Source organism: Eulemur rufifrons, chromosome 7 (genome assembly GCF_041146395.1).
Source record: "Eulemur rufifrons isolate Redbay chromosome 7, OSU_ERuf_1, whole genome shotgun sequence".
NCBI lineage: Eukaryota > Metazoa > Chordata > Mammalia > Primates > Lemuridae > Eulemur > Eulemur rufifrons.
This window is the reverse complement of record NC_090989.1, coordinates 12,183,685-12,196,679: the sequence shown is the minus strand read 5'-3', so window position 1 is coordinate 12,196,679 and position 12,995 is coordinate 12,183,685. Positions and strand designations below refer to the sequence as shown.

Below are 12,995 nucleotides of genomic sequence, written 5' to 3'. Positions count from 1 at the left end.
GACATTTCCGGAGGCACCAGGACTCCACTGAAACATGAAGATAATGTCCCTTCTGCATAGAGCTGTTGTGGAGACTGTGAAAATACAGTGTTGTATGTAAAATGCTTAGCGAGGGACCTATCACGGAGTGGGACTCGGAGATTGGTAGCTGTATTCCAATAGGCAGATGAAAGTCATTCTTGCTAAAGATGTGAATGACTGAAACAGAGATACAGCAAGGGTTGGGGGAGGGGTGTGGTCTGCCCTGGGGGCAGGCAATAGCAGGGGACACTGTCTATAGAGAATTTCAAAACACAATAAAGGTGACTAAACGTCCGTCTGCACTTTGATATCACCACACACTGGCAATTGTAGGCAAAGTCAGTAATAAAATACTGTTGTCACGGCAGATCCTCCCCTGCGCACCTTTGCGAGGCCACTGCTGGGGAACTGAATGACCCACGTAACCCCCTAACTGGTAGAATGAGGAGCTGTTGTCCTGTAAGCAGAGTCGTGGTTCTGCCTTCCTGGGCTCCCGTCACTCTCCCCATCTAAACCCCCAGGAGCATTGGCAACCTGCTTCTGGAAGGCTGCCCACGCCTTCTCTGATCTGAGACCAACCGGGAACTCTAACCCCGCTCTAAAACACATTCTCGTCCTCTGAGAAAAGTAGCAATGATGTTAGCAGTCCCGTTGTTTTTTAGAATCCAGAAATGTCACTCTTAGGTAACCGTGAATTAGCACATTCCCAAGGAAGCAAGTGACTCACCATAATACGACAGCCACCCCGAGGACATAGTGTGACATACACAGACCCCCTCGATTCCCCTCTAGGACGTGATCTGCCCACAATCTGGGGACGCAATCGCTGGAGGCCTTGCATTCGTGTTGTGTTACTCTGGGAGGGTTTTATTGGCATCGAGGCTGCCTTTAATGAATGGGCTTTAATAAATCAAAGAGATGTGGCTAATAAATGTATTTTATGACAGGCCTTAAAAAAATATTCTAGTGTTTTTAAAATTCTCATTAAAAAAGGAAGAAAAAAAGTAAGCCTGTTAAAGAAAGTTCCAGTTTGCCGAGATAAAGCTTGGGTTTGTCCTGCCTTCTCCCACCTCCCTTCTGGAGCAGCTCTGCCCCGAGAAGGCATTCTTAGCATTTTTTGGTGCTCTCCCAGTTGGAAGGGTGCTTTGGCCCTTGTTTCTGTCTGTGCCCTCTTTTTGCATCAAAGGCTCCAAATCAGGAAAAATTTCGGTGTTGGTGGGATTTAGCATCTACTCATACACAGCACTGAAGAACTCGTGCCAGCGCGGATGTGACTCACCAAAGAGAATCAAACCCTCGATGTTGGGGTCAGACCTAGTGTTCTTTTTATTTAGGAAAGAAAAAACCCAAAACTATCCTTAGCTCCAAGCTTAAGCTGCTATATTAAGATTCCAATCAGTGGGTGAAGAGCCTCCAGAACATTTGCTTAGTCACCATTTTAATGTGCCCTCCTACTCGTGGTGGCTGTTTGTGTATCGTAAACCACTAGCGAGGAAGGGGACTCGTGAGCATCTGTAGCCTGGTTCCTGCTCCGAGCCTTTCATTAATCTTGAATGTTCCATCCTCATGGATGGAAGGACCGAGGTTCACCAGCACCAAAGCTGGCGGTAATCTTGGGATCCTAAAAACTTTTCTTTCCTGTCGTTCAAAAGTTTGGTCTTACTGCTGCTCCTCTGTTTTGGGTAGAAAGTTGTGGGAATTTACAAGTAACAGAAAAGTGGGGTTTATATTTGGGAATTATTTTCTTTCATGATTTAAGCGTAGGGCTTAACATGAGGGATTCCAGGAGATGAAGACCCAGCTGGCAGCTGTAGTAGCCGGTGTGTCCTGTTCACACCTTGCTGCGAGGTTTAAGGTGGGAGCTTGCGAACTGCTGTGATTGCAGCCATAGTGTGAAAAACATTCTACCTTGTAGCCCAACGTAGCACATACTCGCATACATACAACTGAAAAAAAAATGTTTTAAAGTGTAAAACAGTGTTTATCCTTTCTTCACGTATGCACTTTGATGTTTTCTAAGCTACTTTACTCTTTATTTTTATTTATTTATTTATTTATTTATTTTTTAGAGACAGAGTCTCACTCTGTCTCCCAGGCTGGAGTGCAGTGGCACGATCATAGCTCACTGTAACCTGAAACTCCTGGGCTCCAGTGATCCTCCTGCCTCAGCCTCCCAAGCAGCTGGGATTGCAGGTGCATGCCGCTATGCTGGGCTAATTTAAATTTTTTTTTTTTTGTAGAGACAGGGTCTCGCTATGTTGCCCAGACCTATCTCGAACGCTTGGCCTCAAGTGATCCTCCTGCCTCGACCTCCACAGTACTGGGATTATAGATGTGAGCCACCATGCCTGGCTTTTATTTTTTTTAAATCGCTAGTCACAAGTCACTAATGATTTCAAGACTCGTTAATGGGCCTCAAATCACAATTTTGGAAAATTTTGGCTTGAGGTATGTCAGGGACCTGGCATCAGCCTGCACTTCCCATCCAGGAAAGAAACGTGGAAGGAAAACATGAATGAATGAGAAGAGTGAGAGGCAGGGGTGCATGGGGAGCTAGTTTTCTCCCCCCACCCGACCCCCTCCAGGCCAGCCTGTGACAGCCCGAGCAGCTCCTGACATTTAGCTCTTCTTTGCGGTTAACTCCAATGCTTTTTTGGCTGAAAGATGCACCTTTCTACTATGTGGTTGCCCTTTCAAAGTAGAAAACCCAGAGCAGGGGGTGATAGGGTGGAGCTGGCATTTTCTCCTAATTTTTCTTGACAAAACGTTGGGGGGAGGAAAACATACGCAAATAAATGACCACAGTCTCCTTTATGTTTTGCTTAGCTTTTATTTTGCAAAATTTAAGATAAGTGACAAGCTAGGACAAGATTTTCTAACACATAAAAGATAAAAGTTAGTATCCAGAATACACGAGTCACTCCTACAAACGATTTCTAAAAATCCAACCCACGACATGCAAAGGATTCAAAGAGGTCGTTCACAGGAGGGCAGCTTGGCGTGTTAAATTCATTAATACATTTGAAGTTCTTAGCACAGGGCCTAGTTGAGAGGAAATACTCAGTACTCAACAAGTGTTAGCTATTGTTACTCTTAAAATAATTAATATAATTTTTAAAATTTCTTTATTGAAGTGTAATTTACATAGATAAAATTCACCCACTTTTAAGTGTACAGTTCAGTGATTTTTTTTTAGTAAGTTTACTGACTTGTGCAGCCATGACCACAGTCCAGCTGTAGAACATTCCTACTATCTCGTAAAGTGTCCTCGTGTCCATTTGCTCTCACTCTTTAATCCCAACTCCAACCTCAGGGATCCGCTAATCTACATCCTGCCCCTGTAGGTTGCCTTCTCTGGATATTTCACATAAATGGAATCATACTATATGTGGTTTTTTGTGTCTGGAATATTAGATATCATTGCTTTTAAAAATCAAATCATTATTAAACATTTTTACTAATTGAATGGGTTGGGGGTACATTCTTTTAAAAAAAAACCCAATGAATTATGTTTTCCTCAGCAGTGCATTTATAAGGCTAACTCCGTATGACATTGCAAAGAAAGATTTTACTATGGTAAGCAGATTAAACAAACAAACAAATTTTTCCCTAAATTCTTTGGGAACAAAGTACGACATGATTCAGATCATCCTAACCTAGAATGCGCCGTCAGCGTGAGGGTCAATTGTTCCTGGATTACCAGATTTGGGACGGACTTCTCATGCTTCTCTAAAGAAGGATTCTTAACAGACACGGTGCTTTGTTTTTGCCCCTTTCCCTGGAAATAATCTGATTTTATATCATCTTTCTCCCTTTTTAAATGCATAAATGGGAAAGCTAGTTGTGGAGACGGTGGTGAGGTTTAACCGGGCTGCCTCTGGGGGTCTAATGCTTCTATCAGGTAATCCCTGGTCTTTACTTGTGTGGATCCCAAGCCAACGTTTGAGAAAAGGCTCCTTTCAATTAAGGAAAGTGTGACCTCAGGGAGGAGAGAAACTTCCTTATGGCCAGTCCCTTCCTGGGACCCAAACCAGCCAGTGCACCTGCCTTCACCGGGCTCCTCTGCTCACTTCGCCCGTTCCGCTCCTAGACTTCCTGGGGTGTTTGCACTTAACAGGCTGCCTCCCACCCCTTCCTGCAGGGCTTTATTTTCTAGGGTTAGAGACCCCATGGGCAGGCAGGGCCATCTGGATTGCCCCCTTTTCAGGGTGCGGACCTGGGGGTCGGGGGTGAGCAGCGGGGCTTGGACGGGGCTCACCGATTCCTTCTGGGGGAAGCTGATGGTGCTGCCGATTTTTATTTCTGCTTCAGATGAATTAAAAAACAAAACCGTGTGTGAGGACCAGGAGCTGAAACTGCACTGCCACGAATCCAAGTTTCTCAACATCTACTTTGCAGCCTACGGCAGGAGGACTCAGGACAGGGACGTCTGCTCCTTGGGAGCAGAGCGGCTCCCCCCCTTCGGTATGTGCTCTTATACGGTGACAATTGGGGCTCTGTCTGTGTAGATCGGGGTCCTGGCTCCCCCAGGAAGGAAGCCCCGGCAGCGGCCAGCACCTGGGTTAGAGGGAATGCCAAGGACAGGCAGGAACCACCACACCGGGGGTGCGCTTCTCTCTCCTCCACGTTCCTGAATCTGTCGTTCAGTCATTCAACACCGAGTGGTTACTGAGCACCTGCTGTATGCAGGGCCCTGTTCTAGACATGGGGGAGCCATCAGTTCTACCCCCTCACCCTACACAGAGCTGATCTTGCTGCTGTGGACGGGGAGGCGGTGAGAAACAGATAATAAACGTGCAAATATGTTGTATGTCAGGTGCAGATGAGATAAGTGCTCGGGGTCGGAAAGGCAGGTGGGGAAGGCTGGGGGTGTGCTGCAGAGAGGTGTGACTTTGTGGAGTGATGGCACGCTGAGCAGAAACTTGGAGGGGCCGAGGGAGTGAGCCTGCAGCTGCCTGGGGACAAGTGTCCAAGTGGAGAGAGGATCCAGTTCAAGGCCCCGAGGCCGGACTGTAGCCAGGTGTTTAGTGGCGGAAGAGCCCAGCGCACCATTCTTCTTGCAGGTGATGGTCGTGATAGGGCCTGAGAGCTTCACCCAGCAGAGCTGTCCTGTATGATCCAGAGAAACAGAACCAATAGCATATGTATATGCATATTTGTATGGAGAGAGACGGGTGTTAAGGAATTCGCTCACATGATTGTGGGGCTGGTAAGTCTGAAATCTGCCAGGCAGGAGGGCAGCCTGGAGACCCAGGGAGGAGTTGAGGTTGCAATCCTGAGTCTGAGTTCTGCAGGACAGCAGGCTGGAAACTCGGGCAGGATTTCAGTGTTGCAGCCTGGAGAAAAATTCTTTTTCAGGGAAACCTCAGTCTTTGCTCCTATAACTTCAACTGATTAGAGGAGGCCCACCCACATTATGGCGGATAATCTGCTTTACTCAGAGTCTGCTGATTTAAATGCTAGTCACATCTTAAAAATACCTTCACAGCAACATCTAGACTGGTGTCTGACCAAACAGCTCAGTGCTATAAAAGATCTGTGAACAGAAGGCTCTGTGCCCCCTGCTGAGCTGTTCAGGGTGGAAAGTTTGAGCTCACAGAGCAAAACCCACCAGCTCGTCCTCTTCCCTCCCCCGGTCCTCACTATCCACTGCCCCTGGTAGATGTGCGAGGGTGAGGACCAGGCCCGCCGCTGCATGTGTGAGCCACAGCCACAGTGCCACAGCCCTCTCGCCCTGCGCTCTGCGGCATGATGAGGCTCCAAGGGAAAACCAAAGGGCCCCAAGAGTGCCGTGTTCATTCTGTCCCCGGCCTCATGGAGGCCTCAGCTGTGTCTTCACCTTTTAGGTTAGCGCTAAGAGCAGAGCCGTGCATGTAGAAATACAGCCCTTGGCTCCTGTGCTGATATCTTTTCTCAGCCAAGCTGAATGCTAAGAAATCGTTCACCCCTTGGCCCAGGTAGACTGCCCATGGAAGTTTTAAATTACACTTGGCACATACTCCCCGAAGAATCATCAGTTCACCCCTCTTGTCTAAGCATGCTTTAATATCTCGCACACTCTTGACCTGTCTCCCACCGGCCACCCGTCCACTCCCTGTACCAGTCCTGTGAGCTCTCCCCGATGGTGACGCATCTCCATTCTGGCCACCTTGCTCCCAGCCCACTCTGGGCATCTCTGCCCTGGACATGGAAGCTGCCTCCCTTCCTCCCTTAGCAGCTGGAAGGATTTAATGTAAATCAGATCACATCACCATCAGCCCCAAAGCCCTTCCCTCTGCCCACTGTAATTAGAATCCATCCATCCCCAGCTGTGGTCCTGCCTCTCCCTCCCTCCCCTCACGCCCTCTGGAGCGCTCCACGCTCATTCAAACTCCCGGCCTTTGGCCTGGACCGGTCTCACCCCACATCCTGTGTGGCTGGCTCTGTCTCAGGATTCAGAATCAACTCCGATGTCACCACGGAGAGGTTTCCCAGAGCGTCTGCCAGCACAGTGCCTGGTCCCTGCAGTCCCTCTCACACTGTCCTGATTTTCTTTATCTCGTGGGAACAGCTGATGTTACGTGTGTATGGTCCATCTCCCCAGAAGCTGAGCACCGCGGGGACTTTCTGTGCAATTTCCAGGGTGGTTCCTGGCACAGACTGGGTGCCCATGTGAGTCCTGAGATCCGTGAATGAGTCAGAGCGCTCCTAAGTGAGGTGCCCGCGCTTGGCTCCTGGGCATAGACGGTTGTCCGCTTGCAGGCTGGGAACGTGGGCCTGGTGCTGTCACAGCTTCCAACCTCTCATGAGATGCTGGAAATTCGGGATTTTTAAAAAAATGTAAAATGTTCCAACTTTTAAAACACCATGTGAGCCAAACAAAACATGCCTACAGGCCACATCCGGGCCACAGGCTGCCAGTATGTGTGTGATCTCTGCTCTGTGTCCCCAGTTATTACTGTAGCTCAGCCACATTGCTTTGAAGAAGGGGAAGGGGTTATTTATCCTTAGCCCTAAAACCTGACTGCATAGGGGCCAGGGGCTTGGTTCCCACCGCGGACCTTGGTAAGGGTGCTCTGCAGTCCAAATCCCGGCACGTCTGGTTGGAGAGGTTGATTTGTGTCCCTTTTCTCTTGCGTATAAGCTGAAGCCTGGCACAACCCCATCTGCTGCAGATTCTGGGTGCCCCATTAGAAGCACACGTGGTGAAGCCCAGCGGAGCCTCGGGGACACTCTCCGCGGTCAGGGACCCCTTGGGTTTTCACAGCAGCTGAGTGTGGCTTCAGCACTCAGATACTGTGGAAGGGCATTTCCGGTTCTTCCTAAAATGTTATCTTCATCATCATCATTATTGTTCTGCACAAACACCATAATGACGTTTAACAGAAACAAGAAAGAGATTTAGCCATGAATTTTACCCATCAGATGAAAAGACTTTTATTTTTCTGGATTTCTTCCAAGTCCTGGAGTATGAGCATAGCACGGTTTTACATACGGCAATTCGCAAGCAGATATATTTCTTTCTGCTTCTTTCCTTTAACTTCATATCATATGTGTTTTTCTATGTGGCTAATAAGACCCTAACAATGTCAATCACTTCCTAACGTCTTGTTAAAGAGATATATTAAACAATTTACTTAACCATTCCTTAGTGGCCTGATATTTTTCGTTGTTTCCGACTTTCACATATTATGAATAATGTATCATGAGCTGGTGCTTGTAGCTTTTTCTTTCTTCTGGCTTCTCCCAGAGAAGTTATCCTTGTGATAGATTCCCAGAAGCTTTATACCAAAAGAGGCATGGGCATGTTTGCAGTTCCTCATACATATGATCAGAGTTTTTTCCAAAACCTTATTGTATGAATTTATATGTGTAAACAGTGATGTACGGCTGTGGGTTTCCCTGCCATTTTGGCAGCCTTATGTATGACTTTTCTGCATGTTTCCAATTTCAGAGGCATAGAATAGTCCTTTAATATTGTTTTAATTTGCCTTTCTTTGATTAGGAACGACCTTGAGCATTTCCCACGTTTTTGTGGTTATCGTATTTGCACTTGCATACCTCGTCATCTCTCTAGCCTTTGTCTTTTTTTTTTTTTCTGTTGGGATCTTTATTTAGTTATTGCACAAACTTCTATGAACTCTTGGCAGAGTAGAGATGGTAACCCTCGGCATGCTTTTCCTGCTGTAGCTGTCCCACCCCCCTCAGTCTACTTGTTTCTGAACATACAGTTTGGGCTGGTTACTTTTTGATTCTGTGTACGTCCCATGTAGAATAAGTTCAGGAGGAAGGGGCTGAGTGGCTGTGGCGAGGGGCCCACCTGGTGGAAGTCAGGGCATGCCTGCAACCCCCCAAGTGACGGAAGTGACACCATCGTGCCCTCATCTCCAGGGCTGCCCAAGGCCTCGTTGGCAGTATGCTCCGTGTCCCCAGTGGGACACACATTCTTCCTGGCCATTCCCAAGGACGTGAGGGTGCTCACACCTGCCTCAAAAAAGCCTCCAAGTTCTGGGTTCAGAGGAAGGAGGGCCGTGCCCCATGCTTTGTGTACAAAGCCCTAAGTGGTCCCATCTGAACCGCACTGGGACAGGCCAGGCTGTGGGGAGGCAGGCGCCGAGGTGGTCAGCTTCAGCCACACGCCCCACCCTGGTTTTGCACAGCGCGTCTCGTCCTTCTCCCCACCATCCCACACACAGACGGTGACATCCGTGGAGGTTGAAGGGAGACAGCTACTCAATGCCAGCATCAGTGGCCGGGGGAAGTTGGGGACATCCTAGCACGCCTGTGTCCATTCACTGTTCAGTTGGGAGGCTCCGCTCTGGTGATGCACTTGAGCTCAGGGCATAAAGATCACAGGTGTGGGATTCTGCTCAAGGCCCTTAGTTCTCCCTAACACCCGCCTGACAGTCCCCCCAACTCATGCCCACTACTGATCCCAAAGCCACCCCACAATTTGGGGATTTTGTTTCCTCAGCAACCCACTTCCAAGGATCGAATGTGAATTTTTTTTTCTATTGCTGTGTAGTGAAATACCCTCAAGCTTAATGGTTTAAAACAAAACATTTTTGACTGTGGGACAGGAATTCAGGGGTAGCTTAGCCTGGCTGTTCTTGCTTAGGGTCCTGGTGAGGTTGCAGCCGGGTGTTGGCTGGGGCTGCAAGGGGCCTGGCTCATGGGGTGGGCAGGGTGGTGCTGCTTGTTGGCGGGAGGCTTCATTTCCCCCCCACCAGGGTCCCTTAAGTGTCCTCATGACACAGCGGCTGTCTCCTCCCAGAGAAAGTGATTCAAAAAGACTGGTGAAAGCCGTATGCTCTCGCCTCTGCCAGACTCTATTGGTCTGATTCATGGTGGAAGGAGGCTGCACATGCACGTGAATTGCAGGAGGTGAGGATTGGGGGCCAGCTTGAAGGCTGCTGTGGGCTAACTTTGGACCTCCCAAAATCATATGTTGAAGTCCTAATCCCCAGGACCTCAAAATGTGACCTTATTTGGGGATAGGGTTTTTAGAGGTCACATGGGTGGGCCCTAATCCAATCTGTGCCTGTAGAAGAAGAGGAAATTGGGACCCAGAGAGGCACAGAGGGAAGGGATGTGAAGACATAGGGAGAAGACGCCATCTACCCTCTAAGGAGAGAGGCCTCAGAAGGAACCAACTCTGCTGACACTTTGATCTTAGACTTCTAGATCAAGATCCAGAACTCTGAGGACATAAATTTCTGGTGTTTAAGCCACCCAGTTTGTGGTACACCCTAGCAAACTGATACAAAGACTGATGACCACAACTATTAAATAAAAAGGAAGAGCAGCGAGACTGTTGAGCAAGTGTGAGAACTTCAAAAAGCGACATCTCACTGTCCTGTAGGTTCAAAGATAGATTTGATGTCCTATTCTGAGGGTGGCTGACCCAAAGGCATTTGTGAAAGATCTTACAGCAAGTTAGATCTGTCAAAACTCATGCCTTGTCCAGCAAACGAGAAACCAACAGGAAGACACGACAGTGATCGATCATCGTTGGTCCTCCATGAACAGCAGCAGAACAATATTTTAACACAAGAAGCGAGCGAGCCTTCCCGAAGGCCCGGGCCTGAGGCCGCAGGGCTTCAGAAAGTTCCCCTGGCTGGGCATTCGCAGTGGTGCATCATTTCCTGCTACAGTTCCATTTTCTGGGTGGGCTCCAGGGAGTCTGCTATTTCCTTAATAAGAGAATGAGAAAACCACACAATGGGCCTTACAGGCTGGGCTGGGGCTGTCGCAAGGCCAAGTGTGGGCAGGCCTGGACTTTCCAGCCAAAGATCACGGTGCCAGGGGCTCCCGCTGCCAAGACAGCGCCACTTAAGAGCAGCCAGCCCTATTATCTAAATAAACACAGGTTGGAAGGAGCGATTAACTTCAGTTTCAGTGTTAAACAATTGCCAAAAAATAAAAATTAACATGGCTGAGTATCTTGTCATCACATGTATTGGGGGTGGAGGGCACTATGCCAGAAACAGAGGGTGCAAACAAAACCCGCCTGGGAGGGCAATAACCACCTAAAAAAACCCCAACAAAATCCTGCGAATGGTTCAGCACTCAGTGTCAACAAAGATATGGTTGGACCTGAATTACCTTGGACCTCTTCCTGAAAACATATTGTGGGTTCTTTCACTCTCACCAGGATAAATTCTTTCGCTCCCAGGGTAACTTAAAAGCACAAACTCGTGCCCACTGTAAATCACCACGGGTCCCAAGACATCCTAGATCAAAAAGGGTTGTGTTCTTATAACTGGGGGTCTTTTCTTTTCCTTCTTCTATTAGCCTTAGAGAATATGGTCAGGCATATGTCCTTAAAACTCCAAGAAAATGCAAGTTTTCCAGGATACTTCATGGCAGCCACGTGCATTGGTACAGCTTTTCTGGGTGCCAGTTTGTCAGTGTGTATCAAAAGCCTTCATGTTTGAATACCCTTTGACAAAGCAATCTACTTCCAAGAATTCCTTTGGAAATAGCGTGCTTGTGTGCAAATATTTAGCTCTAAGGGTGTTCCATGTAGCATTGCTTATAATATTCAAAAATAGAATCATGAATGTCCACCAAGTGGGGATTGTAACTAGAGCTGGTACATTCATAAAATGAAAAACTATGCAGCTTTTTCAAACAATGACTATTTTAAAATGTTCACGAAGATATTAATAAACAGGGAAGAGTAACATACAAAGTAATATGTATATGATCCCATTGAGAGGGAAGGACATTTACGCACAGAAAAGTGACTAGAAAAGTGTTCTTTAAACGTTAACAGCTTTTTTTCTTAATATTGGGATTTACTGGGTATTTTTGTCTCCCAGTTTTGGCTTATCTGTGTTTTTTAAATATGAACATGTATTTATTTTGCACCTGAAAAAACAAAAAGTTACGTTTTAAAACATCAGACTTCTAAGATAAATTTTATCATTCAGACTGTTAGTTTTTCCCAATGTAGGTAGTTTATATAGAAATCATATATTCCAGTCTATGTTCTCTTGAGATTTAAGATGATTTTTTTCTACTTAGGGAAAGGAGTTTTGTGGATGAGGGGCTAGTTTTTGGCCAACTACTTATTATTTAAAGATTTTGGTTTGGTTTATTTGAGAAGAAACAGAACCTTTTTATTTAAACTAGTAAATGTGCCCAGCTAAGAACCCCAAGTAATAATGAGGTACCTAAGGACAACAAAAATATCCTTAATTCGCCCTGTGAACCCACGAAGCAATAAAAAATAAACTGGAAGAAAAAAATTAAAGGATGTATCTTTACTCCTCAATAAACTTTTTGTGGCTTCTGGGACAAATTAAGTTATATTAAAAAATAGTTATAATATTTACAGAGAATTTTATATTTCTGGAACAATTGCTTGGAGACTTTTACTATTCAAAAACTATCTTCTACCTGGGCATGAGTTTTATTTTACTTTTTAAGAAAGATCATTTTATACACTTTCAAAGCAATGTTAACTCACAAAATCTTGGGAAGTACCTTAAAATCACTAAGAGAGGAAAAACCATCTCTTTCCCACCAGCCAAAAATATTCTCTGCTGCCATCTCGGTGATTCTCCTTTTAATTCTTTTTTTTTTTTTTTAACCCATCCTCAGGTTTAGGGCCTTAATCATCGTACTATATATGCATGTTTTCACTTCATGGGACCAAAGACGGCGTGTAAATTATACTCTAAGTTGTCAAAGTCCCAAAGCCCTTTTGCAAAAGTACCGCTCTCCCATCTGACATTAAGTGCACTGATGACGATAATGGTGACTTGCATGCATTGGGTGCTCGCTTGGGACACTCTGCACTCACTGTTTCATTTAACAGCCACACCAACCCAGGGGTCATCTCCCAGTATCTTCGCTGGCCAAGTGAGGAAACTGAGGCTTAGCAAGGTCACTCTCTCAGCCACCACTCTGTTCTATTCCTCACAGCTATTGCAGGCAAATGATCTGAAATCTTCACCATAGCAAGTTTCTCAACCCAGCTTAGAGACATCTGATGGAAACAGCTAACATTTATGTGGGCTTTGCCTTCTGCAGTTGCCTCGTACAGACCTCACAGAAATGCAGTGATGAAGGTATTCCTCGTGTTACACGGGAAGGAAACTGAGTCTCAGAGAGTTTAGCAGATACCAAGAGCTGGGCAAACGAGACTGAAGCTCAGCCTCCCCTTTTCCTCCAGTGGCTCTCGGTCCCATGGGAGATCCAGGCACCAGCAACTAACAGCACAACATAAGCATCACGACTCGCAAAGGCCTAGCTCCACTAAGCAGCCTGGCCACGGAGCTTCCCCTCGTGCTCTGGGAACCACTGCCCGTGCCCCTTGGGGTTTGGGGGTGGTAACATCTCTAGGCTATTCCTAGCCCTGGACTTCTGCGCCGTCCTCTGTGGCATGCCACATCCTCACCCCACTCCCACCTTCGTAAGCAGTCTCTTTATTAAGCCTTGGTTTGAGCCAGAGGTGGCCTGCCAGGCCCCTGATGACACACTGCCCG

At 46.8% G+C, this 12,995-nt stretch overlaps 1 protein-coding gene across 3 annotated transcripts in view; it reads left to right on the top strand.

The window, feature by feature from the left end:
- Positions 1 to 12,995, top strand: part of EVA1C (eva-1 homolog C) — an 82,312-nt gene that overhangs the window by 42,864 nt on the left and 26,453 nt on the right. For all 3 annotated transcript variants that reach the window (XM_069472349.1, XM_069472348.1, XM_069472347.1), the window contains one exon: positions 4,333 to 4,485. In XM_069472349.1, coding sequence (XP_069328450.1) covers positions 4,333 to 4,485 — 153 coding nt within the window. The remainder of the gene's footprint in view (positions 1 to 4,332; positions 4,486 to 12,995) is intronic.